At 38.7% G+C, this 27,180-nt stretch overlaps 4 protein-coding genes across 5 annotated transcripts; 3 read left to right on the top strand and 1 right to left on the bottom strand.

Annotated features, from left to right (window-relative positions):
- The first annotated feature begins 264 nt into the window (after positions 1-264).
- LOC131334335 (protein SEMI-ROLLED LEAF 2-like) lies at positions 265-12,006 on the top strand. 2 transcript variants are annotated; one of them, XM_058369295.1, is made up of 19 exons: positions 265-717; positions 1,463-1,537; positions 1,816-1,931; positions 2,483-2,597; positions 2,717-2,845; positions 3,362-3,409; positions 3,965-4,158; positions 4,256-4,455; positions 4,607-4,899; positions 5,037-5,187; positions 5,280-5,686; positions 5,792-5,941; positions 7,543-7,615; positions 7,863-7,990; positions 8,224-8,424; positions 9,049-9,189; positions 9,268-9,396; positions 10,517-10,729; positions 11,441-12,006. In XM_058369295.1, the coding sequence occupies exons 1-19, from the start codon at positions 583-585 to the stop codon at positions 11,600-11,602; spliced, it is 3,060 nt and encodes a 1,019-aa protein (XP_058225278.1). In that variant the 5' UTR covers positions 265-582; the 3' UTR covers positions 11,603-12,006. The 2 variants fall into 2 exon arrangements, with proteins under 2 accessions (XP_058225278.1, XP_058225279.1); XM_058369296.1 differs by having other exon boundaries at positions 266-717; positions 4,259-4,455.
- Positions 12,007-13,282: 1,276 nt separating this feature from the next.
- Positions 13,283-19,682, top strand: LOC131334333 (peptidyl-prolyl cis-trans isomerase FKBP42). The gene is made up of 8 exons (XM_058369293.1): positions 13,283-13,521; positions 14,558-14,629; positions 16,817-16,999; positions 17,810-17,899; positions 18,020-18,204; positions 18,314-18,436; positions 18,543-18,695; positions 19,180-19,682. The coding sequence occupies exons 2-8, from the start codon at positions 14,593-14,595 to the stop codon at positions 19,504-19,506; spliced, it is 1,098 nt and encodes a 365-aa protein (XP_058225276.1). The 5' UTR covers positions 13,283-13,521; positions 14,558-14,592; the 3' UTR covers positions 19,507-19,682.
- A 755-nt stretch (positions 19,683-20,437) lies between these two features.
- Positions 20,438-21,133, bottom strand: LOC131334334 (uncharacterized). Its single transcript, XM_058369294.1, has one exon. It carries the CDS (start codon positions 20,836-20,838, stop codon positions 20,470-20,472), a length of 369 nt encoding a protein of 122 aa, XP_058225277.1. The 5' UTR covers positions 20,839-21,133; the 3' UTR covers positions 20,438-20,469.
- Positions 21,134-22,595: 1,462 nt separating this feature from the next.
- LOC131332584 (uncharacterized) lies at positions 22,596-23,670 on the top strand. The gene is made up of 2 exons (XM_058366886.1): positions 22,596-23,340; positions 23,504-23,670. Exons 1-2 carry the CDS (start codon positions 22,596-22,598, stop codon positions 23,668-23,670), a joined length of 912 nt encoding a protein of 303 aa, XP_058222869.1.
- Positions 23,671-27,180: the final 3,510 nt, after the last annotated feature.

Genomic DNA, 27,180 nt, shown 5'->3' with positions numbered 1-27,180 from the left:
GCCAAAAACAAAGAATTCTTGTTTTTTTGCAAGATTTTTTTGTTGATAGAACACACATAGAAAAATAAAATTTATTTTACTTTACTTCACATCACTTCGTTGGCAACTAACTAATTTTTCATACAACATACCCGACAATTAAAACGGAGCCTTGAGAACATGGTAAAAAAAATGAACACTCTTGTTTCTCTCTCCTAATACGCACATAGATCACGACCGTGCGAAGGGTATAAATACTCGGGACAGATCGCAGATATAGACTTCAAAGAAGCTTCACATTTCCTCTCTCTCTCTCTCTCTCTCTCTCTCTCTCTGGGCCGTTGGAGAATGCCACAGATCCGGTGCTCTCGCTCTTAAATCGTTTCTCTGCATTCCCAGCTCGAACACACCGCCAATTCTCCCCCGAAATCACTTTCCTTCCCTTCCGAATCCTCTCAATCTAAGCAAATTCCCAGATCCTCTGTTTCTGAATTACACATTGCTCCCATTTGTTCGATAAAAATTATGCTGTGAATTTGGTTACATAAATCAGGAGAGAGGAACAGGAAGAGGAAGAGAGAGAAGATTGAGGGGTTTGTAAAAATGGGTGTGATTTCGCGGAACATAATGCCGGTGTGCGATAACCTATGTTTCTTCTGTCCTTCGATACGTCCTAGGTCGAGACAGCCTATTAAGCGGTACAAGAAGTTGCTCGCCGACATCTTTCCTCGCTCTCCGGTCAGAATTCTCGTTTATCTTTTTATGTGTTTTTTTGTGATGGATTTTTGTTCGTGCGGTGCAATAGTATCTGTTGAGAAATAAGCCAAACTTACAAACGTCCTACACGCGAAGAACAATCAAGAGAAGAAACAAAGCACCCAAGACACATAGATTGATACGTGGTTCCCCAGATGTGTATAGCTGAGTACATCCGAGCTCGCACCAGTTTTCACTATTTGTCGAATGAAAAATGGAGTACATGTTTTATTGGATGCCTATGTCGGACCTTGAATAGTTAGCAAAATGCGAGTCAAATGAAATCAAGCCCAACATTATCGATCTTGTGTGGATATGCTGTTTTGATTTCAACGGGGATTGTTATTGAATGTACCTTTTTTCCTTGATTGGAACTGGATGGAAACCCTAAAAAATGGCTTTGATGTTACATAACTTACATTGTACTGGGATAGATCGGTTAATTTGTTTACTGGTACAATTTATTTCCAGCATGCCTGCATTATCAAGCTTGGTTTGTCTCATGCGATAGACCGATATCGTATGAGCCTTTTATCAAGTGAACACGAGCTTGAACTTGAATAGCTTGGTCTTGTCAGCCCTAATGGAAAGTATTTGACATTTAGTATCATGGTTAGTAGGCCCTGTGTAGAAATAGTACATTAAGCTTCTGCATTTCTTCATTTCGGAAACAAATATTCCATTCCTTTTAGGTCTATTATGAGTAGTCTTTCTATATTTTTGGCAGGACGAGGAACCTAATGATAGAAAAATCAGTAAACTTTGTGAATATGCTTCGAGAAACCCTCTCCGGATTCCTAAGGTATGAGTTTTTTTGTATAATCTGAAGCTTTATCACCTAAGATGGCTTATAAGTTGTTACTGTGAAGTATATGCTAAGAGCAAGAGAGCTGAGTTATAAGTTGTTTCCAACATTGTCTTTCGCTGCTGGTTGTGTACTTAAAATGTAATGGTTTGGAGACGAGTAGCGTATACTTATCTTGGAGTAAACTACATTCAGTGAACCATACATCTTTTTTCCCTTTCCTCTCCTTTTGTGCTTGACTACTATGCTAATTGAGTTCCAAATCTTATTCTCAGATCACATGCTCTCTTGAGCAAAGGTGTTACAGGGATTTGAGAAGTGAGCAATTTCATTCTGTAAAAGTTGTCCTGTGTATCTACAGGAAGTTGTTAATATCTTGTAAGGAGCAGATGTGAGTTCTTCCTTTGATCAAACATGTTATTGATAAATATATTTTTTTTTCTATTTTACCATATAATTTCCTGGACCATGGGGATTGCTGGAAAAATTTAATATGTTGCAGTACTTTAACCAGCATCTTAAAGAGAATCCTATGTTAGTAGCAGTTTCCTCTACAAAGGAACTCTCTTGAACACCTTATCCTCCTACAATGAGTTACTAACATACCTAGTCTTGTATTTAAGATTTGGGAGCTCTAAAAGCTGAGTTGCATTCAGACTTCAATGCTTGTTGTTTTTATTTTAGCCCCAGAACTCAACATCTTAGCTGCACTAAGTTGAAATGCATTCGAACTTAAGAATCTTCCAGTTAAGGAAGTGATGTAAATAAAACTCAAAGCAAGTTTACTCTTGAAACTTCACAGAGGGCTACTCCTCGATATTTTAACATGTCTGACACCATTATTTTGAAAAATATTGGTTAGCGAAGTTTTTCTGGCATTTCACGCAGAGCACCATTAATGATGTGCTCATCACATTACTAATCAGCACACATGTGTGTCAGGCCACTGTTTGCAAGCAGCTTGCTCAGCATCATACAGATTTTGTTGGACCAAACAAGAAATGATGACATGCGCATTATTGGATGCCAGACTCTCTTTGAGTTTGTAAATAATCAGGTGGGAGCTATTTGTTTATTCTCTCCTTTTGGGTTGATCTTGGTTTAAGATATTCCGAAGCTCGCAAGACTTTTCCTCCACGAACCAGCTAGCTTATGTATTGTCATTGTACGGTGCAGCATGATGGTACTTACATGTTTAACTTAGAAGGCTTGACTCCAAAACTGTGTGTTTTGGCTCAAGAAATGGGAGAGGATGAGAGGGTGAAGCATTTGCGTTCTGCTGGGCTTCAGGCCCTTTCCTCCATGGTGATGTGCCTTTTATCATTTGTTATTATGCTTCGTGCATTGATTGATATTTCTCTCTTTCCATATTAGTCCGAGTACTCTTCTAATCATAATTTGAAAATTTACATGCACTTTAGGTGCTACATCTTATATCACTCCATTCTTATTATTCTGCCCAACTGACATCTGTTCATGAAGCTGAAGCAAGTCTTCTCCTTATCCAAGTGGCTGACGATGCTATTTCCCCAACTATGCTTCTTGCATCCATGCATACACCTCATGTATGGAGGCAAGAGGCTTTTTACCCAGATCTTCAACTCTGGTTGCTTGTGCATGTTGTTTTAGTTCTGGCACCTATTGGTTCCTGAGATGCTTTTGTGTCAGTTTTGAATATTTTTTAGATATTTGCAGCTTTGGTTTGATCACTTAAACTATATGCTTTCATTGCCTCACCTTTGTTTCTTCAACTGGCTAATTCCTCTGTATAGTAATTTGATCTCATTCGGATTCTCAGATTATTTTAGCTTTGATTCACAGATCTGGTTCATAGGTCGATTCTCCCATATGTCAGCTGAATTTGATAATGTAAGTTAGCCAAGGATTCTTTTGTTTGTACTTCATTTTCTAATGAGTTCATCCTTTGGCATGAATCATCATTTATCTTGCAGTGCCAGTTCTATGAGTTATAGATATAATCATTCCTTCCTTAAAGCAGCTATTTGTCTTCAACACAAAACCTCCTCAAAGAACTTTTCTGTGAAGTACCTTAGTAAACTTACTGTGCACCTTTTACAGTAGGTGGCTAGGATGCTCTTTTCCAAGCGAAGTCAGTAGAGATTATGCCTACCGGGGGTGGATAGTCTATACTTCAAAATGATGATTATTTTTTTCACAAGTTTCACTTTAAAATTATCCATGTTAGAAATTACCATTCCGTCACTCTTAGAATTCCAAGGCATCCTGAAACATACAATATATCAAACACTAAATCTACAAGAATATGTCCACTCCTGGGTTGGCTTTTGTTGGCATCTTTGTTTTCACTAGGAAAATGGATGAAAGCACTTTTTTCTCTCTTTTTTTTCAGCAAGACCATGTTTAGTGAATACTCACGACATTTTATACTTCTAATTAAACCAGGTTGTTTTAGTAGTCTTGGAAAATTGTGGAAGTCCTACAGAGAAGTCGGATCATCTTAATCAAGGCACTGAGAGCAAATGGGTTCAAGAAGAGCAAAAAGTTGAAGACCATGCTGCTCCTGCACCAGATTCCATGAGAAGGGCTACGTCTTGGAAGAAGATTGTAAATGAGAGAGGCGAACTCAACGTGAATCTGTAATTCCTCTAGTCAGAAATCATAGTACCTCGAAAGTGCAACTAAATTTTGTTCATGAGCATTTAATTGTCTTTCCCTTATTTACCTCGTTTCTAGCAGAGAAGATGCCAGGACCCCTCAATTTTGGTCCAGGGCTTGCCTGCATAACATGGCCAAGTTAGCTAAGGAGGCTACAACCATACGGCGTGTGCTGGAATCCTTATTCCGCTATTTCGACAATGGAAATTTCTGGTCCCCCGAACATGGGCTTGCCCTTTCTGTGTTGCTGGACATGCAATTATTGATGGAGAGTTCAGGTATTCATCTTCCCCATATGTTTGGTTTACTTATGAATTATCATATCCCCTAACAGCTCCTTCAGAATCTTTTGTTTGTAATCCTTTTTGTTTTCATGCTTTACTGGTTCCCGGGTTGACCATTTATAATATTTCTAACATCAATTTGCAGGGCAGAACACACACTTCTTGCTGTCTACATTAATCAAGCACCTTGATCACAAGAACGTCTTAAGAGATCCCAACATGCAAGTACACATCATTGATATTGCCACCTGTCTTGCTCAAGAAACAAGGGTTCAGCCTTCTGTTACGATACTGGGTGCATATAGTGATATGATGAGACACCTGCGGAAAAGCATACACTGTTCCCTTGATGACTCAAACCTTGGGACAGAAATAATTCAATGGAACAGGAAATTCGGAGAAGCTGTAGATCAGTGCCTCATACAATTATCACGTAAGGTGACCTTCTCCTTTATCCTTTTGCATGTTTCTAGGATGCTGGAATTGAATGTTATAACGCCTTCTTGTTCATTGCGTCTACCTTCCCCCATATGTTGAAAACAAATAAATGAACTTATCAATCCTTTGAAAGGCAGGTTGGAGATGCTGGCCCTATACTGGACATTATGGCTGTGATGTTGGAGAGTATATCAAATATTACAGTTATTTCCAGAACCACAATTGCTGCTGTTTATCGTACTGCTCAAATTGTGGCGTCCATACCAAATTTTTCATGCCAAAATAAGGAAAGGGCTTATTTGACCCTTTTTCCTGTAGTATCGTTGATGGTTAGTGAGATTTTTTCACATGTTTAACTTGATCTTCTACACTGCTACAGGCTTTCCCTGAAGCACTGTTTCATCAATTACTTCTAGCTATGGTCTGTCCAGACTATGAAACAAGGGTGGGTGCACATCGTGTGTTTTCTGTTGTTCTTGTCCCATCTTCTGTTTGCCCTCTTCCTAGCTCAACGACTCCATCCTCAGCAAATCCCACAGACATTCAAAGGACACTTTCAAGAACTGCGTCTGTCTTTTCTTCATCAGCTGCTCTTTTTGACAAGATAAGAAAGGATCAAAGTTCCTCGCAACAAGATGACATAAGTCAATCAAGAGAAGACAAACCTGTGGATGATGAAAGTGGAACAATCGATAACCAATCTATGTTGAACAGATTGAAGTCAACTTACAGTCGAGTTTATAGTGTGAAAAGGCAAGAATTACCCATACACACAGAGCACGAGCCGGTATATGTTTAGATTCCTGCCTATGGAACAGTTTTGAAGTTAATTCTAATGCTTGGAAATGTTGCTTCATAACCATCTTTTATGACCCTTCTTATTTAACCACAGGAAGCTATTTCTCTTAGGTTGAGTACTAGACAGATCAATGTGCTATTCTCATCACTTTGGGCTCAAGCCATATCTCCTCTTAACACACCTGAAAACTATGAAGCCATTGCCCATACGTATAGCCTGGTGTTGCTATTTTCACGAACCAAGGTAATGCGTAATTCTACAGTACTGATTCTCCCCTTTATGTTTTTCTTTCCCCACAAAAGCGGATGACCTTTCTTTATTTCCTTTCCCCTCTCTTGCTCTTGGTTACATTATTCTGCTTTTCTTTTGTTTCTTGTTGGTGGGGTTGGCGAAGGGTGGAATGATTCTGGTCCTTACTTTATTGGGTTAATTACGTATTCTAGGCTTTTACTTATTAACAATTGTGCTACAAAAGCTGTATGAAAACTGAAAATTTGTTGTTTTGACTTAAACGTGTTGGATCCTAGTATAACCTATTATGTATTCTAAGCATAGTTTGCCAAGTTACGCCCAAAACTATTTTTAGGTATAAATAAGAATTTTTCTCAGCAAAAGAAATTATACTAAAATGAACGAAAGGAATTTCACTTTGATACAGATTAACTAAGTGACAATTTCCAAGACATACGCCCAGTGGACAGCTAGTTGATTGACCAAGTAGTTATTTTCTTTCTTGTACAATTTAGGTGTTTTTCTTTTTTGCATTACCAAGACATATGCCTGGTGGACATCTAGTTGTATTCTTAATCTCTTTGTTGCCACTCTATGTAGTAGGTATTTTATTCCATGCGATACTCTTTTTATTGAAATTAGACTGTTCAAAATATACATATGTCTAGTGGACATCTAGTTGTATTCTTAATCTCTTTGTTGCCACTCTATGTAGTAGGTATTTTATTCCATGCGATACTCTTTTTATTGAAATTAGACTGTTCGAAATATACAATCTTATCGCCATGCTTAGTCTAGAATATTGTTCCTGGTTAGACAATATTCAAATGATGTTTGTAAATGAAGTTGAACATAAGGATGATTGGTTAAAGAGGTCAGGTGACATGCAGTCTTGCAGAGATACATGTGGCACTTTTCCTGGGTATTGAAAAGTTGAGGTATGCAAGATAACCCGGAATTGTGCTGCAGTCTGGTACCAGTTCATGAATGAATATAAAGAAGCTTTGTCTGGCATTTGTTTAGCCTATTGTTGAGGTTCTATTGAGTTGATAAATGAATAATAAAGAAGCATGCGTTTCCAAGACTGTTCTAAAGTTGATAAATGAATACTAAAGAAGCAAACTGCATTTCCCAGATTGCCAGAGAATTGAACTTTTTTTTAAATATGTTTAAGTAACTAATTAAGAACATATGAGCTCATAGCTATGGGATAGGATTGAACACTAGAAGTTTATCGTGGGTTCGTTAGGAAAGAAGAAAATGAGGAAATAAAGGTTTGGCCATGCATCACTAGAAGATCATTGGATCTCTTAATTTTTTTCAGATTCTCTTTCGCTACATGGTAGATTAGTCTTGTAATTATTTGACTTGATGCTGCATCAGAAAGCTTTATTCTGTTCAATAGTTACTGGCTTTAATCCGGATGCTTCCTATGTATCCTGTTGCTTCCCTTCTTAAAGGCCTCGCACTGTCTTCTTGTACATGAAATTAAACTATTAATGGTCTTTATAGATTTTTCCGTGTTCTTTTCCATTGTAAATCAATAGTTATTCATCAATAAGTTGTTCCATTGTTGTATCTATGGGTTTTTAACAGTTTGTTGTGTAATGTAGCACTCCAGTCAAGAGGCTCTTATCCAAAGTTTCCAGTTGGCATTCTCTTTGAGGAGCATTTCTCTTGGTGCAGGTACGTCCTTGAAGTGATTCTGAATATCTAGAAATTTTGGCTTGGGAATGTATTGCTCTACTTGGGTGGATGACATGTTCGTTGGAAATTCTTGTGTTCGGCTAGTCCTGCTGGTGGACAGTGGAATTGATCCCTGTTTTGTCGGTCCATTGGGCTGGATTCTGAGTTATCCAAAAGAAATGTTTGTAGAAAATTGATTGCACTCTCTCCTCTTTGCCTTCATACCAAACTTCTTTTTGCCTTGCAGGACCACTACAGCCATCTCGACGGAGATCCCTCTTTACCTTGGCAACATCTATGATAATATTCTCAGCAAAAGCGTTCAATATCCTCCCTCTTGTTTATTGTGCAAAGGCTCCAGTGACTAGTAATAATGTATGTGCAGCAGTATTAGCTACTCCGCATTCATTGGCATAATATTACCTTGTAACAGTAATGACATTTTCTGGATATTTTGGATTGGTAACTGTTGAGTTGGTTTTTCTTCTTATCTGGGGTAAATCTTTGTGGCTTACCGTTGAAGCAACAGTAGAATAAGTTCTGTTTTATGAGGTTTTCCCAGTGGAGCTTACTTCATGCTACCTGATGTATCCAATGAACTTCTGCAGGTTGATCCATTTCTGCATTTGGTTGATGATTGCAAGTTGCAGGCTGTTAATACTGGATTAAACAACATGGGAAAAGTTTACGGATCAAAAGAAGATGATGATGATGCCTTAAAGACGCTTTCAGCAATAATGACAACGGGTGACCAATCCAAAGAATCCTTTGCTTCCATGATAGTAAAGATGTTGGGGAACTCTTCAATGGTAAACGTGATATTGCCTTTTACCTAGATGTTTCCTAGTTTGCAATTCAATAGGACAACAAATGGTGATGCTTAACCTTAGTTGCAGGAACCTTCAACTATGCCCACGTTTGTTCGACGGAAACGCGTTTCCGCGTTCCCGTCGAAGGAAACTCCAAGAAACCCGTCCCAATGACGACGGGAACTCGTTCCTTACCTATACGGGAACTTACACCCAAAAAACGGTTGAGAGACTTACGATTCAAGTTGCAATTGGTACCTTTAAAGTTGTTTTGATCTTGTTAGTGAGCACATCTGATATTAACCTTCTAGAGTCATATTAATGCCCTTAACTTTTACGCCTACTTAATATGCACAAGAGCTCTATTGTGTAATCATGTGCTACAATAAAAATGTTGAAATATAACTAGAAACTTATAATTTTAATAGTAATATTTTATGTGGTAGAATAATATTTATATTGACATTTAACAATATAAAATTCCAAAATATATTTATAATTTTAATAATTTTTCCTAACCGCTCCCAATGGCGCTCCCACACTTCTGTGATCATCCGCTCCCCCGCTCCCGCTCCCGTCCCCGCTCCCGCTTCGTGTAACTAAGTGCTTAACTACTTCTTTCAGCCGGAGTCTTCCTTAATGAAGGAGCAGTTGCTCAAGGATTTTCTTCCCGATGATGCATGTCCATTGGGAGCCCAGTTATTCATGGAGACACCTGGCCAGGTCTACCAGTTTGATTCTCAAGATAGGAAATCTCTTGATGAGGTATGTACCCTGTACAGCCTTCCAAATCTAGCCTTTGGAGAACATTGACCTTTACGTACTTTTATTTTCAATGTGCAGGTTAAGCCTCCAATATTTGTGATAGATGATGGTGTGCCACCTGATGCATCTGAAAGTCAACCAGATCCTGATTTTCTGCTGACTGTAGGAAATCCGAACCTCCTGAGTGTCGACCAATTTCTAGATTCGGTATGTATGCCAACTTACTGGTCCATTGGCATGAAGCAAAGTAATACCGTCTGGGTACAAAAGTGATGGACTTTGCTTTAAACGTTCGGGTGTAAACCTCAATCTCCAAATCTAGCTATTTAAGTGAGGGTTCCCTCACGCTTGGGACTTGGCTTCAAACGCTCCCTCGCGAGCAGTGGGCTCACTTGGCAGCAGTTGCTGTGTGGAGGCTAGGGACATGTACCCTGCCCATCCCTGGTACTCCGGCTCTGATACAATATCACATGGTCTTAGGTAGAACTATACCTTTCTGTCTTTTTTTGAGAAGAAGGTAGAACTATATCTCAAAAGCTTGCTTTTGAGCAGTTGTGTACTGCACATTACTTTTGTACCCAAGCCATGTAGGACTTCGTTTTGTAATCTTATGGTAATTTTAAATCAGTGTTTTTTTTTTTTTGATCAGCAAGTAATTTTATTAGTGGTTGTCAGACGTCGTTAACAGAACCAAACTGAGCCGAGCCGAGCCTTAAGTCCCAATTAATTGGGGTTGGCTACATGAATCCGTATTTTCCATTGAGCTCTGTCGAGGGCATCGTGTTCATTAATAACCAATAAGCCTAGATCCTTGCGCACTACCGCTTCTAAGGTCAATTTCGGAGACGTCGTTAAAAAGGTTCTTAAACTAATTCAGGAGGTGTTCTTTTAAGACGTCGTTAAAAGAACACCTCCTGAATTAGTTTATGAACCTTTTTAGCCTCTCCACTCATTACCAATTGATAACTCTGACTCATTGTCAATTACTTTGAGTTTGACACTATAACTTGGTATCAGAGCTTGGTTTTAGATTCTTATGGGCAAAACTCTATTTCATATGACTATATGAGTTGATATCCTTTTGTTGCCATATTTATATAGTGTTCATTCTTTGTCACCTCTCCACATAAGTAAGGGCATTGCATGTGAGGCAAAGCATTGGGGATTGTCCCAGAGTTTAAAATAAGACCTCCAAGATTAGTGTATGAGACGTGTTGAACTGTCCACTCATTGCCCATTGGTTTTGTGCCATGCTTAAGATTTAGTTAAAACTTTATGTATGTCTATTTGAATCCTCTTTTACAAAGTTGCAAGTGAAATGATGCAGGTTTTGGCGACAAGTAATCAAGTCGGAAGGTCTTCTGTCTCTACCGCATCTGACATGCCTTACAAGGAAATGGCAAGCCATTGTGAAGCCCTCCAAATGGGAAAGCAGCAAAAAATGTCTGATGTCATCAATTCCCAACAGATTCAAGGAAGTGCAGTGAGCTACTCTTGCCATGATTTTGACCAGGCAAAGCATGTTCCATCTTATTCCCAGGTTGTGCCCGGCTTCTGTATGGTACCTCCTTAATTTTTAAGCATCAATGCTATGAAGAGAAGTGTCAGCACAAGTCTGTTTCTTCAGTAGTCATAGAAATCTGCCACATAATACATGGAAATTTGTTTGAGGCAGTGGTCCCACGTTATTTTCTCCCATTAATCTGTCATGATTTCACTCAGTAGAACAGGAAGCAAAGCTTCTGAAAAAGATCAACTGACGAACGTAAATAAGGAAAAACTAGTTTTATGTGTAGCTAGTTTTCACCACTGCGCTACTGGTAATTGGTAAATATGACTTCATCGGACAGTCAATAAAAGTCAACGAAGCATATACTGCTGGTGAGAAATCTTGATTTTAACCTTAGAATGTGATTTCTTGTGGTCACTAGTTTATCATGAGAAACTTGGTAGCGAGGTTGATAACTCGTCAATCATCATTATCACCAAGTCTGCATAAGTGGAATTTAAATCACTTATCTAATTGCCACATCTGGATATTGAGCCCCACAATGCCCACATGGTGGGGGTTTGTTGGTGGTTGGTATCACCGGTTCATACGACGGTTGAAATTCCTGATATGGAAGATTTAGTTTTGTTTGAAATTGCATACGAGTACACATCCAGATTCCATACATATGCTTTATGGTATACTGAGCTGCATAGCATTTCCTGTATAGTAGTTTTGATCGTGGAACCATTGAAATTGCAGATGGGGAATCCATTCCTTGACCAGAACTTGAGTGTTACTTCACACAAACCAACCACTGGGACTCCAATGCTTTGTGCAGCCGAGTACCAGCACCATCCCGACTTCTTTAGGCTACCGGCAGCAAGCCCCTTTGACAACTTTCTGAAGGCTGCTGGTAGTTGATCCCAAATCAAATGGCGGACTCCTGGCCCTGGCTGCTTTCAGAAGTTTGCACTGCTGTTTGCTATTGTTGTTGGAAGAGAAGTTCATCTTTTTTTCCTCTGAGAGGTAGTGAATTGTTTGCATTTTTCACATAACATGCCCCCATTGATGTTTCCTTTTTCTTTAGTGCTGGGGAGATGGAGATGGAGAGGGATTTGCTTTACTTTAGTTCCTCCCCATTGTTTTTTGGTAAATATTACGTGTCCAACTGTCTGGCGCCCTATTTTGTTGCCTGGGTTCCATATTGATTTGTACATTGTGTATTACTACTACTTATTGCCATCAGTGTGATGGAAGGAGTTTATAAAAGTTCGACATTCACTGCAGAAATGGAGAAGTTGTTTTGGGCCTTTGCCAGATAACTATATTTCCTGTACATTAATTTATTTTCTGTTTTGGAGAAGAACTTCCTGCTTCAATTTCTTTGTTAAATTTTAGTTTTGGGAGAAGTAACTGAAGGGGATTCCTGCACCATAACACAGCAAGCAGTTTGTAATCAGTTTCTTTTAGCTTTCTGATCAACCTCCTGCCAAATGTGGCTAATGGGCCTGTTTAGAGAGAAATTTTTGGGTGCAAATAGGGTACGGCCGATGTGGTACTTGTGCAGCACATCCGAGTCGTCCAACAATGCAACCGACGGGTACCACGTGGTAGCCGATTTGCAACCAAAAATTTCTGCTGTTTAGATGAGGGACCATAGAGATAAATAAACTCATTGGAAAAAAATGAACTTTGCCTTTCTTAGGGGTTATGATGACATTAGGCTACCTTTGGGTCATGCTGACAAGGAAAGGATATGGAGTAAATTGCACACGCTCATTCTCAATAACTAAACAAACCAACGAAATTCTTTACAAGTCTATAATGATTTTCTTATCATATCTAACTCAAAAATCATTTTAATTTTACATTATTCGTAGGCAAATACTTAAAAAGATTTAGAAATTTGAACATTGGAACTTGTTCAAAGAAAGTACTTGGTGTTTCCTAACAGGAATCAAAGCACTTAAAAGCTCAACTCAACTGACTACTGTTTGGCAATAGATACGAAGAGCAGTTGTCATCGAGTCATGAATTTTGGGCCTTGACAAACACGAATGTGAGATTAACGGTCTTTCGTCCTTTCCCACTTCTCTTTTCGGTCACTATAAGTACTAATCTGAATGAAAAACCGCACAGAGGAGGAGGCTACCACACCATTGAATAAGACTATGAGAGTAGAGGCCGAGGAACTACAGTTACTCTCTAATAAGAATTTCTTTCCTTGTAATGTTTTTCATTTTTTTCTCCAGAGAATTTCTCCTCTTTACCAGAAATTTTTCTGCCATTTTTTTTCCTTTTCTCTCATTTTCTTCAAATTCCAAACAAAGCATAAAAGCTCATTTTGAAATTAATTTGTATACTCTCTCTCTTTCTCTCTTCTTAAATGATAGTGTGTCATGAAAATACATACAATTTTCAAATCAGAATATGTTTTCGTGCATAATTTAAAATTAATTTTTTTGACACCAAATTAAAGGTCTCATTGATATCTTTAATTTGGTGTCAAGAAATTTAGAAAATTATGTTTTGTACCTTATGTTTTGGTTCAAAAATTGAACGTATATTCATGGTTGACTATTAGTATTTAGAAACGGAGGAGGGGGGTTTATCGAAAACAAATCATGAACATATACGAATACAGATACTGTGTATGTACATACACAGTTTATACGTCAACGCGAATACACAATCCATCCAACTTCCTGCCTGATCTACGTCGTACTCTCTCTCTCTCTCTCTCTCTCTCTCTCTCTAGAATCTTCTTCGGTCATAGCAAAAACATAGCTCTCGAAGCTTGAATCCAGTACCAGTAGTGCGCTCGCTCGCCCTCTCTCTCGGTACCTCTCTCTCTCTCTCTCTCTCTCTCTCTCTCTCACACACACACACACACACACACACAATTGTACGGAACTACTGCGGTGTTTAATTTCGCTATTTTTTGCTGCAATGTTGATCCATTTTTCCTGTTCCGTTTCGTTTGCTAAGAAAACGTTCGTGACAAAAACTACACAATTGAATCATCTGCTTTGTTTTGTTTTGTTTTCTTGTCCTCAATTGGACGGACTTAACTAGGCTAAGTTGAATTGCCACCCACAGAGAGAGTAGATCCAAGTTGCTCTAATAAGTTCAATTGAGTGAAGAACTGTGTGCTATTTAGGGTATAATATTCTTCTTGCATCTCTAGCAGCGAAAGAGGTTTCAGTCACAATCAATTTTCCCTTTTTTTTTTGGATAACTCAAGTGTCTGGACCAGCTTACGCGCACCTCGACTAATCCTGGGGCCAATTCCACCGCCCACTTGCAGGGAGCTCAATTAAAGCCGGTTTTGACGGGCCCCAAAGGAGTTGATAGCACCTAAGAACAATGGCGGAGCCAGGATTCTTAGGTGGCAGAGCCAAGATTTTGTTACCGGGAGGCCGGCTTAATAGACATATATTTTTTATCGAAACGTATAATTATTATATCATAAGGTTTTTGCTTTTTAGTTCATTACATTTATACATTGAATTGATTCTTTAGGCTATTTCAATTGTCACGTGCTTATTTTTTATTTATGAAAGAAATTGAGAGATGAGAATGTAAAATAACCAAAAATTTTATCAAATCAAAGCAAAATTATTTAGATTGTAAGTAACTATACACGAATAATTATCAATAATATTTAAAATTAAGTATATATAAAATAAAAATTTTAAAACTTGGACGCTCGGGGAGCCGGGGCCGGCCCCCGGGCCCCTACACACCTCCGCCCCTGCCTGAGAAGTTTCAAACTGGGACCTTAGCATAGCTCCATATGAAATTTTGCATTTTTAACAATGCTGCTTATGTTGTGTTCTCCAGAAGTTAATCTAACTTTGATTTTACCACTACCAGAACTTGATAAGACTGTTCGGTTGCTGATTTGAGAAATGGAGGAACTTCAGGAGCTGCAAAATCAGTCAGATGGTATATACATCCTGTCCTTGTATTCTGACAACTGTTTGATACATTTGATTTCTTGTACAAACATGAACAACAGTGGAAATGGCTAATCTGTTTTCATTTTTATTTGGGAACCTGAGAGAAAAGCATTCAATTGTAGGTTCCTTGGGTGCAAAATTTTGCGTATTCTGGTTGAATTAGTGATAAGTGACTATGACTTAATCTTATCTCCAATGTGAATGTTTAATTAAACCAAACTAGACACCAATGTGAGTGATAAATCAACCCAAACTAGACATCCTACCTCGTGTCTTCCAGTTTGATTTCTTTGGGTACTTGTCCATAATGCAATCGCTAACGTTGCAAAGTAATATAATGGATCCTCTCTGCTTGATTGTTGGTATTGTTCTGGTTCCACAGAAGAATAACAGAAAACAAAGTTCAAAAGTGTTACTTGCCCTAATATAATTCTCATTTTGGAAAGTTCACCTTGGTCTCCTTAGCTTACGTAAAGGCCCCCTATTAGAGGTTGTTCATTATGCATAGACACAGCTCCAATAACAAGATTGTGGAGATATAGACATGACTCTGCTGGGATACTATTTTTCTTTTTTTGGAATCGGCGAAAGTCAGTATTGTTATAGTAGTTAGATTAACACCTTGGAAGAGGAGTTGAATCCTTGACATCCTTTCTCCTGGCACCTAACTGCACTCCTTATGCCATTGGGCCAAAGGCCTCTTGGCCTGCTGGGATACTAGCTAAGTCATACATACATTGAAAGAATCAGAAACAGCAGACCGTTATACCGTCTCCTCAATGGATTTTATTGACTCAACTATAAGTTGCGGTTTGAGGTAATTCTCGGACAACCTCCTGGCTTGATATCAGAGCATTTGGTGCTCATGTTGGGGTGGAGTGCTGCGGAACACAGGTTGTGTTGGGAGGGCCTGCCATAATCTCTTATAGTTTGTATTAAAGTAGCCAATCTCTAGTTAGGCACAGAGATCAGAGACCAATTCATATGTAGTAGGGATTGTCGTCCGTCTCTAGGCATCAAGTCGTATAAGATATCAGAATTTGATTTGCAACTAATCCATCATTAGTTTTTGTAATTTTAACCTTCAGGAGTAATGATGTAATGTGATTAAAAAATCTATGACTCATCTTTGAGTGTTTCTAATGATTCAGATTTCAGAACCAAATGAGGGCTATTATGTGTATGCTTCTTTCTATCATGGAAATCAGCTCTGTCAAATGTGTTAGGTTTTTTCATATTGCGTTCACTGCTCGGTACAAGTACCTAGTGCTCCTTGCCTTCAATGTTACTAGTTCCCTTATCATTCATGTATATTTGCATTTGTTTGCACAACAGATGTTGCAAATTGAATTTGTGAGTGAGAATACGTACTCTATTTGCAATTTGAAAATAGAGACGCAAACCTAGAGGGAGGAAGGGAGGCATACATTTGTTACCACATGAAAGCAGCTGGCTCCCTTGCTAAAGTGTGGCAAGGGACTTATCATTAAATTACAGCTATTGCTTGTTGAAGCTGCAGAAACAACATTTTTCATTACTAATATTGTTTGTCATAGCCTCATAGGTACTATCTGATGCGTGAGAGTCAGAATATATGATCTAGATCCTTGTCTGGTCTTTCAAGCTACGAATGGCTGCAGATGATGTATAATTGGGTTGCAGTGTATATATTAGTTTTGATTTTCGATTCTTCCGTAATGGCCGGATTGACTTTGACATGTGATACTGCTCGGCTTTACTTCTACCTTAGGTTCTAAGCTTTGTTCATTGGCTTCCAGCTTCGTTAAGTAAGTTTACTTCACAATTCATGAATACCTATGTGGACTACATAACATAAAGGCTGACTGGTTCTGCTGAGGTCTGATGAGCAATCAAATGCTACAGCACGTGTGGATACCCAACTTGATGTTTCTATGGAGGGAAAGTGATAATTCTCAAAAGAAACACAGGAGTCAGGTTCTTACTAGAAAACCTACTAAAAGAGAGACGAGGGGTGGAAGACATTCTTTACTTTTTGTCCTTTGTCTTGCTTAGTAAAGGATATACAAATCGGTACAAAATATAATTTGCTTTTTATTGCTCATTAAGGGTATAATTTATCAGGAGCAATCAAGTGTCAGCATTAAGAAGGAAGAAGTACTTGGAACTTGTTGTTTTCTTCAAATTTTTTCAGGTCAAGATGCTGAAAGTGAAATTGTTGCTGAAAGTGCTTCGTTTGTTAATGGAGAACTTCGTCAAGACGGTAGCGGCCCCCCAAAAGTGGATTCTGAAGTCGAAGTTCTTCATGAGAAAGTCACTAAGCAAATTATTAAGGAAGGTCATGGTCAAAAGCCATCCAAATACTCGACATGCTTTGGTAAGCCCTGCTACTCATTCGTGTGCTTTTAAGGTGCACCTTTTGGTTCTATTCAAATTCAACGGTTGCAGAAAGGAAAATTGAATAAATACTAAGTTGCATGAACTTAGATCGCGTCTGTGAGTAGAATTCTTTTCCCTTTCTGGTGTCTGGTGGTGACCATCAAGAACTGAAATGGGGACAAATTCTTACACCTCCTTCCACGGTTGTCCTGTTGAAAGTCCAGTTATAATAATCTGGATGGATAGAGGTAACTGGTAAGGCATAGAGGAGGCCAAGAAAACCAATTTAATGGGTCCGATTTTTGTGTAAAAGGTTTTTAATGGATTTCCTGAATCAGAGAAGATGGTTAAGAAGATTTTGTCCAGGCTCTTCGACGACAATGAGATAATCTATGAAGGAAGGAAATCATTAGAGTAGTCATGGTAGATTTTGGTAAATTAGTCATCCTGAAACTGAGGGTGCAGTTGGGATCAGAGCTATTGCTGCCATCCTCGGTCGATAATTTAAATTCTCTTTTTGCAAAAGTAGTTCTTGTGATAGTAATGCATCTCCGAAGTCTTAATTTGGAGGCAACAAAGGTCACGGAACAGTATAATTCAAAGATTTGCTGCTAAGCTATATTGTTTGATTGGGTATGAGTTCATATTAATTATATAGCACTTTCATGAATGTTTTGTTTCCGCCAGTCTCGTTGTAGCCTAAAGCTGTATATTCAGTGCTTGACATTAAATGGACTCATGCGAGTTCCCTTTCATAAATGTAATTTAAGAAAGACTGACATAATTTTTTGTTATGTACATTGGATAGTGCACTATAGAGCGTGGACTGAAAGCACCCAACACAAATTTGAAGATACATGGCAGGAACAACGTCCACTGGAGTTGGTTTTAGGAAAAGGTATGCATAATTGATGCTTGTTTTCCAAAAATTGTGGACAATTTGTGGAACCAATTTAGATTTTCAGTATACTTTTGATGGTGACGATTGTACTAAGCTTCAATCGCTTTTTGCCAACAGAGAAAAGAGAAATGACAGGACTAGGCATTGGTGTATACAGCATGAAATCTGGTGAACGTGCACTACTACATGTTCATTCGGAACTGGGCTATGGTAAAGAAGGAAACTTTTCTTTCCCAAATGTTCCACCCATGGCAAATATTTTATATGAAGTGGAGCTCATTGGTTTTGATGAGACTCAAGAAGTAAGTTGTCCCATTTTTGATTAATTGGTTTGTTCATCCTTGAAGCTTGATGGTTTGGATCTCATTATTGTTCTCATAGTGCAACTTTCGTTAACTATGTCTTTCATAGGGGAAAGCTCGTAGTGACATGACAGTAGAGGAGAGGATTAGTGCTGCTGATAGAAGAAAGATGGATGGAAATGCTTTCTTCAAAGAGGAAAAACTGGAGGAGGCTATGCAACAATATGAAATGGTACAAGCTCGTGTTCTTGAATGTTCCTATTCCATTAGTCACAATCAACATGAGCTTGTGCAGTATTCTCTCCCAGTTTTAACTTATTGTGGTTGATTTTGCTTAGGCCATAGCATATATGGGAGATGACTTCATGTTCCAATTGTTCGATAAATACAGAGATATGGCTTTGGCTGTGAAGAATCCCTGTCACCTTAACATGGCAGCTTGCCTGATAAAACTCAAACGCTATGAAGAAGCAATCGCTCAATGCAGCATCGTAAGTATCAGATTCTTCTCTGTATCTTGGTTATATAGCCTTTTTGTTTACACCTGGATAGGCTGGATTGCTTTTCCCCTTAATGCTATGCTGTCAAAAATCCTTGAGGTGTTTTGGCACATCGAAGGATAAGGCCCTTCGAAGCATAAGCACATCTCTAAGTCACTTCTCACGGTACTTGGTGTTTTTAGTCTCGAAGGAACATAAATGTTGTTATATAGCTTTACTTATGAACTCACTAGCATATTTTCCTCATGACCTAGTTTAACATAAGGCAGAGCACCGTTTGAAAGTTAGCTTGCTCATATGCCACTCTCCTTCAGCCCTTTTTGATTAGCTGCTACTCTCATCATATCGTGTCCCCGTTTATTATTGGGTTACTTTTGACTGCTTTTTTTTTTCTCAGTGGTCCACGAATCCTTGTCTCCCAACTATCTGAGAATGGTTAAACTTCATGAATAACTCTTAATATTACTCATTTTAGGTGTTGGTGGAGGACGAAAACAATGTCAAAGCACTGTTCAGAAGAGGAAAAGCTAGAGCGGAACTTGGGCAAACAGATGCTGCCAGAGAAGACTTTACCAAGGCAAGGAAATTTGCTCCAGAGGACAAAGCAATTCCAAGGGAGTTGCGTTTGCTCGCTGAACATGACAAGGCCGTTTATCAGAAGCAGAAAGAGCTGTACAAAGGATTGTTTGGACCAAGACCTGAGCCTAAACCCAAGCCAACTAATTGGCTGATATTGATTTGGCAATGGCTGCTTTCACTATTCTATCGCGTTTTCCGGATTGACAGGCTGAAAGCCGACTAAGCTACACTTTCGAGCAAATTTACATGTCGAATCAGATTTTGTTTTAAGTAGACAATAATATGAGATCATAGACAAGTTGATTTTTATGATGTAGAACAATATGCCATCATCTGTGTCTTATAACGCATATGGATTGTCCTTGGATATGTTCAACAAGGAGATGGACTCTCTCTCTCTCTCTCTCTCTCTCTCTCTCTCTCTCTCTCTCTCTCTCTCTCTCTGTGCGCGCGCACACACGCGTCTGTGCTTGCCCCTCTGCTTTACGCTATGCATGAGCAGTATAGAATTTGCAAGATGAGGAGGTCAACAATATACATGTCCACTATGATTCTGTTGTCCACTCGGTTTCTGATGGTTCCAATTTTGTGAAAATGCTGGATGTCAAGGAACTGTGATTTCTTGGGTTTTTGCTAGCTAACCAGAGGTAACAGATAGTACAACAGCTGAAACCAGAGCCTTAAATACCCAGAATTCAACCACGATGTGTAACAATCCTCCTCCTCAATGTCCAGGTACTACTTATTCAGGAATCCATTTTTGTCATTCTGATCACAATTATTAGGTTTACGACAACCGGAGACCTGTAATTGTTCCTCAATATCCCCCAACACCTGGGTGAACCTTGTGCACTGCGTATCCATCTTCCCTTTCTCGTTTTTCGCTTATCCTAACAATATCAAGTATGATAGTTGCCTATGATCTTAAAACCAACATTAACTGGGATCATAGGTACACTAATTGGCCAAATGATGGAGAGAATATATGCGAGTCTTTAAACTAGGAGTGATCATTTTTTCTGTTCCTATAGCATTACTCTTAGACGAAACAAAACATCCGTTGCTATACAAAATCAGAAGCCCAAGTTATACATCGCCAAAGAAATCGAAGTCGCAAATAAGAAAAAGATTATCTACTGGTGAATCCAAACATATGCACATAATACTGTTGTTTTATTAAGCTGTTCTACCAAGGTTGCTTGGCCATGGAGGTCCAAGCACAATAGGCACAAACTATCTTCTGAGACATATACACATACACTGCAAATGATAAACTCATCAACATCAAGTCCTTCCAGTCACCCTTCTGCTTTGGACTCAAGTTATCCTTCAATTTCTTCCCGAAATTCTCAACACTGACTATAATAAGTTTTGGCAACAATCCCTTCTTCTCCTTTTCCTTCTCCTTTTCCTTCTTTGTTTCTGAGGTTAACAGATCGATCGGTCTTCGGCAGGATATAATACTAAAGAGAATTCTTGGACATTTCTTGATCTTGAGTTCTTGTGTTGACCAGCTTCTACAAGGAAAACAATGGCCCGTTGAGAGTGCAGCCATGGAATTCAATGAAGGTGGTTGGATCTAGCAGACTTGGATGTAGAGTTATGGTGGGAGTGGGTCAAAGAAGATGTGGGTTTGGTCATGGATATTGGTTTGGGAAAGGGTGGAGGTTGGTGTTTTTAGGCACTTTTTGGAGGAGAAGACAATGACTAGCTTATCAAAGTGTCAAAGCAAGTGAAGAAAATATCTTTGGTAGGAAAGGAATGTGTACCATTGGTTTTTGGAGGGGAAGGATAAGGTTCTTTGGTGAGATCATGAGTTCAAGGACTATTACAAGCCCCCAACCCCCAACTGGGAGATGGTGTTGTAGCCATCCGCTCGGTTATCCAACGATCCGAATCTCATCTCCACCATTGGAGCATTTGAGCCGTTTATTACCGAGATGAAATCTGGATCGTTAGATTGTCGAACGGACGGTCCGAATGTACATAACTGTGCATGGTGCCGCATAACACCTCCCCACCCCACTAAGGATGGGGGATGATAGTAGTAGGACTTAGGAGCAGCCAGCAGGCTTTTTTGTAACTTATTTGATGGATTGTACTAAACGATTTGTATTGGTGAGCTCACGGGAAAGCCCACTTGACAATTTGAGCCATTCCACCTTTTAGGGTCCAATCGAATTATCAAAAGAAACAAGGAGACCGGACACCAATAGTCACACGATGATATCCCATCAGTAGGTTTACATGTGGTTCGATCATGCATGCCACTGTCGAGGTGCAGTTATTTGAATTTTTACATTAGTTATTATTACAATTTTACAATTGATCTGAACTCTAATGGGCTGACTTGGTATTCAAAATCTGAGACTTGGAAGCTTGCTTCTTCATTGGTTTCATATTTGAAATCTCGTTGGTGTCATCAACTTTTGTGGACTCAGCACGTGCGAGATTTTGTCCAGCTCCAATTGGGCCATTCGTTAGTAAACGGTGAAATTGATCCCCTAAAAATTAATTGAGGTGCACATAAAGTATTTTGACACTTTGAGTTCTACAGTAAAAAAAGATAAATTATCCTATTCTGACAATAGATATGAGATCCACCATAACAGTTTATGCGATGCATAAGAGCATCTTCACTCCTTCACTAAATTCTTACTCAAACTCACATTTGAGGAAAAACCCCCAAAATCCACCTTCACTCCTTACCCCGAACCCATACCAAATTTGAGTTTTACTCAAAGTTTTCATCAAATTTGGTTTGAACTCAAATCATTCACCAAATTTCCAGGTGGTTGCTAGTGGTGGTCGGCGCTTGTGGTCGCAACACCAAATTTGGTTGCAACCACAGCTCCTAGATCGCAACACCAGATTTGGTTGCAAAAGGAAGGATGAGAGAGAGAGAGAGAGAGAGAGACCTGAGCTAATGGGCGGCAGCGGTGATGGTGTTGAATGGATGAGATTTAAGTAAAATATGGGTTCTAGAGTATAACCTTTTGTACCAAATCAAGTTTTTACTCAAATTTGAGCGAAAATTTGAGTAAGGAGCGGCGATGATTTAATATGGCTAGTATTATTACAGGTTTTTTTTTGGTAATTATGGATGATTTCCTTTATCACGACATTAGTCGGTCGTATACAATTTGCTTTTAAATTGCAAAAGAGGACTCTCAGTTGCAAGTTAAATACGAATAGGTTTTTTTTTTTTGATCGGCTAAATAACGAGTACTAGTAATTAAGCGCACAAGAGTACCCCAAACGCCGATCCCTCTTCGTCGTTGGAGTCGAACGAATCCCGTCACAGATATAGTTATGGTGGTGGTGCTGAAATCAGAGAAACGGAATGGTCATCGTCAGATTGAGCATCGCTGCCGGCGGGAATCCTGGACTCAATTAATCCTCAACCGACTAATCCATCTGTCGGACTATCTGCGCTTCGCGGCCGCATGCAAGCCGTGGTTCTCTGCCGCCGCCCATCAGAAGGATCGCCGTCGCAGAGAACCTCTCAAGCAGGTGGTTCCGTTCTTGTTGATACCTTCGCCCGATCGGAGTCCGGAGGCGAGGGAGGCGGAGGACGAACGCAGGAGACTTTACAGCGTCACGCAAAGAAAGGTCCTCAACACTGAGCTACTACGAGTTCCTTATCCTCGGAGAAGCTGTGGTTCTTCGCACGGATGGTTAGCAAACTTGGAAGTGGCGGAGGACCTGAGCATTACGCTCCAGAACCCCTTCTCCGGTGAGACCCTCCGGTTCCCTCGGGTCAATACTAGAGGTTCTATCGCCAGTCCGGCCTGGCGTCGGTATGAGTTCGACGTCGCTAAGGTTGTTTTGTCATGTGATCCTTGTTCGAGTCCGAATGATTTCGTTGTTTTGGCAATTTATGGACTCACGAAATCATTGGCCTACATCAAACCTGGCGAGGAGGATTGGACTTACGTATGGGGTTTCGATTTTTTCGAGGATGCCATGTATCACAGGGGAAAGTTCTATGTTGTGGATATAGATTCTCGTGTATTCTCCCTTGATGTTAGGGAAAGCAACGATCAAGTTAATCGAGGTCCCTCCTCGTACTCCCGCTCGTTTGGACAAAGTCATATATCGTAGAATCATCATCTCATCTGGGCAGACTTGCTGCTGGTTCAGAGGTTTCGAAAAAACCAAGAATTCGTTAAGGTGCAAGATGACCTCTTCTTTTAAAATCTTTAGGCTGTTGGGATTAGGTAGCAGCAGTGCCGGCGGCGGCAACAACGATCAACAAATCATTAAGAAAGTTGAAGTCACAAGTTTGGGCGATGACACATTATTGTTCTTGGGTCACAATTTACTCTCTTTGCGTGTCGGCTTCACATTTCCCTGGATGCCGGGCAAATTGCGTTTATTATACTGACGATTGTGCCCACACGTATTGTGATTATACTTTTTCTGGACCTCAAGACGCGAGTATTTATTTAGTTATTAGAGAAGAGAATTTTTGCCCGACATACCAATGAATACAAGAAAAGAGCTTGTCCATGCCCGTGCCCGTGCTGCCTCCAATGTGGATAGTGCCAACGCTGCAGTGACACGCTTTTTGGAATTTGGGCATTTGTAGCCTTTGGGGAATTTTTTTCCCTATATGAGCATAAGATTGTCTGTTAAAAAAAATTAAGAATGGCTACACAGAGAAAAAAGTGATTGCTGAATTTTATTTTCTCCGTCTTAATTTGTTTGTCTAATTTTAAAAATTTGAGAGAAAAAATGATTACTACGTACTAAAAAAATTTGAGAGAAAAAATGATTACTACGTACTAAAAGGTTTTGAGTTTTCAAGAATATACCTCACTCTTTGACATTCTTTTTGATCGGCAAAAGAAAATTTCACTTTTTGACATTAAATTATAGTACACGTTCTTCAATGCATAATTTTTTTGAAGATGGAGCAATTAAGAAATTTTTTTAAGACAACTTAACAGTGAACAAATATTTTGTGACATGAAAAATTCAAAAAGTATGACAAACCAATTGGAGTTCAATAAAAGAAAAAGAAAAGAGAGAGCTATAGATCTAAGCCTGAGGCTTTTTTTTTAATTTTGTTCTCATTCAAAATTTTCCGTATTTATTAATTTTGCGTTAAGTTTTTGTAAATTTATGGTTTATCTTGACTTGAGGAATTGAAAAGTTACAATATTATGACTTTTAACCATATTTCTAAAAAAAGAGAGGTAAAAGTTCTAATTTTTAAAACTATCGAGTCCTCCCATCGAAACGAAACAATAATTTACAAGAATGCAAAAATAAAAAATGCTAATTTTTTTTAGAATAAGATTTTTTGTTCGGTTAACTGTTTAGTTTTAGTTTTAGTTTTAGTTTTCAATCATTACTCTATTTCTTTTTTCAATCCTTACTCTATTTCTCCAATTATTACTTTCTCATATATCTCTATATCTTTCTAATCATTACTCTTATTTTCAATCATTATTCTATTTTTCTCTCCACCTACTACCAAAACTAAACTAAACTCTCAACCAAACAAACCAAAGCTGAGGTTTTTTTTTGCTAGTGATAATGCCAAAACTGTTTTTATAAGTGTCAAAACCCCAGCGCAAAAAAGTTTTGTACACTACATATTGAACAAGTCTTTTGAGCACTAGAATTTTGGCAACAACAAAAACAATTTTCGACATAGTAATAATTTTGCGCGTGTGGAGAACTAGGAGAAAAAGTGGGTTTTGTGTCTAGAATTTCTGAGGGTGTCTTTAGCAAGTCCCCCATAAAGTAGTAAAATTTATTATTGATGACGCGACGTAGTAATACTAGTCTCTCAATTGGAGACGGATAGTCAGAAAAAAAGCAATTTGAAAATCGTCAAAAAGAAGAAGCCGCACAGAAGAGTCAAAAGCAAATTCCTCTTCCTCTTCCTCTTTCCAAACGCCCCCATCGGAGTACTAATCTCCCCCACTCGCCATCGCATCCGAACCACGCGTATTCTTTTCGGGAAAATCGTTCCGATCGTGGGGCGGGAAAGGGCGAGTAGATTGCACGCACCCGCTCGCGGCCGTATGGTTCTACTTATCAATCATTTTACAAACCTTTACGCCTTGTCCTCTTTAGAATTTAAAAAACATTTTTAAAAAAAGGGTTTTGTTAACTTATGCCCAATAGGCATATGATAGTGTACATATATTCTTCTTCATTTATTGTTTGTTTGTATGGAAAATCTAAATTTGAAATACTAGTCATAAATCCTTCATTAATTGTTCTTGAAAGGATCAACTTTTTCTGTTTTGAACAGAAATACCCCCAACCATACACTTTTCCCTCCCAAAAACTTTCGACATATACAAGACCAAACCCAGTGAGTAGATGTCGTGATGTCCAAAAAAAAATTGCAGCCAGAGTTCATACAAGACCTTTACCCAGTTGTAACCAAACGAATAGTGATGTCAACAGGCCTTTTCCCAGTTGGCCAGTTCTATACAAGGAGAAAATTTTCCAATGCCGGGTGGGTACCACGTGGTGCCCGCTCGGCACATTCAGTCCTTCCAAAAGTGTTTTGAAAGGTCCAGATTTTAAAGAAACTTTTTTCCCGAAAAAGTTAAACTCTTTCTTGGAAATTTTTTTTTAACTCTATACCGTTCAAAATACTTTTGGACAACTTAGATACGCTGAGCGGGCACCATGTGAGATATACCTGCTCGGCACTGAAAAAATTCTCCTATACAAGACCGAATCACACATTGGAATATGCCGGAAATTCCCATCAATGGTGAAAAAGTAAACAAACGATGCACTAATAGCAACGGTGAAAATCTGTCCAAAACGAAGTATTTCTGTGTAATATACTTTTTCCAAACCGAAAAGTATTGCCGTTCTACTTATGCACGAAAAGTATACTCATACAAGACCTTTAATTGGGGTATTTCTGTCCAAAACAGAAAAAGTTGATCCTTTCAAGAACAATTAATGAAGGATTTATGACTAGTATTTCAAACTTAGGTTTTCCATACAAACAAACAATAAATGAAGAAGAATATATGTACACTATCATATGCTTATGGGGCATACGTTAACAAAACCCTTAAAAAAATTCTCTCTAGATTCTCCATACTCCTAACATTTCTCTTTCTATCTCTCTCTACTTATTACCTCTACCATTTTTCAAAAAAAATTTCAAACATCAATCCAAACAAAGCATTAGTGCCTTGTTTGGATTGGTTTTTAAATTTTTTTTGAAAAATAAAGGCTCTGTTCCGCAACTTTAAATAAGTACTTATTTTTTAAAAAGATAATTTCAAGCTCAAAAATAATAACTTTGTTTGGTTTACATTTTAGGAGTTGGAGTGGTAATGAGTGGAGAGAGAAAGAGAGAAAGATTTATTAAAAATTGTGCCGAGAGTTAAAAGTAACTCTCAAAATGTTAAACCAAACGGAGTTGTGTTTACGCAAATAATTTTCTTATCAATATGGATTTTGTTTGATAGATCCCATCAAGATCTTTTATACGTGCAAAAAAAATTTAAAAATTATTTTTCATTTACATTATTTTTTAGTTTGAAAATGTGATATAAACTGCTTATTTTTAAAGAAGGTTTTTGGAACGGGACCTAAGTGGAGAAAATAGAGAGAGAATGTTAGAAGTAGGAGGAATTTAGGGGGAATTTTTTGAAAAATTCTTTTTGAGTTGTAAAGCGAACACAACACTAGTGGGCCCGACAGAAATCGGCCTAATTTGATACGTGTAGGTGCTTAATCCAATCTTTTAAATTTTTATTCAGATTACAAAATCATAAAATTCGAATAAAACATTAGAAGATTAGACCGAATGCCTACACATATCAGATTGATCTGATTTCTCGCGGGCCCACTCTATTTTCTTCTAATTACTGAATGACTCGAATCATCCTTGCGCAACGCGGAG

The sequence above is a fragment of the Rhododendron vialii genome, chromosome 7a, assembly GCF_030253575.1.
Source record: "Rhododendron vialii isolate Sample 1 chromosome 7a, ASM3025357v1".
In the NCBI taxonomy this organism is placed as follows: domain Eukaryota; kingdom Viridiplantae; phylum Streptophyta; class Magnoliopsida; order Ericales; family Ericaceae; genus Rhododendron; species Rhododendron vialii.
The sequence above is the reverse complement of the archived record's forward strand: the minus strand, read 5'-3'. Positions and strand labels throughout refer to the sequence as shown.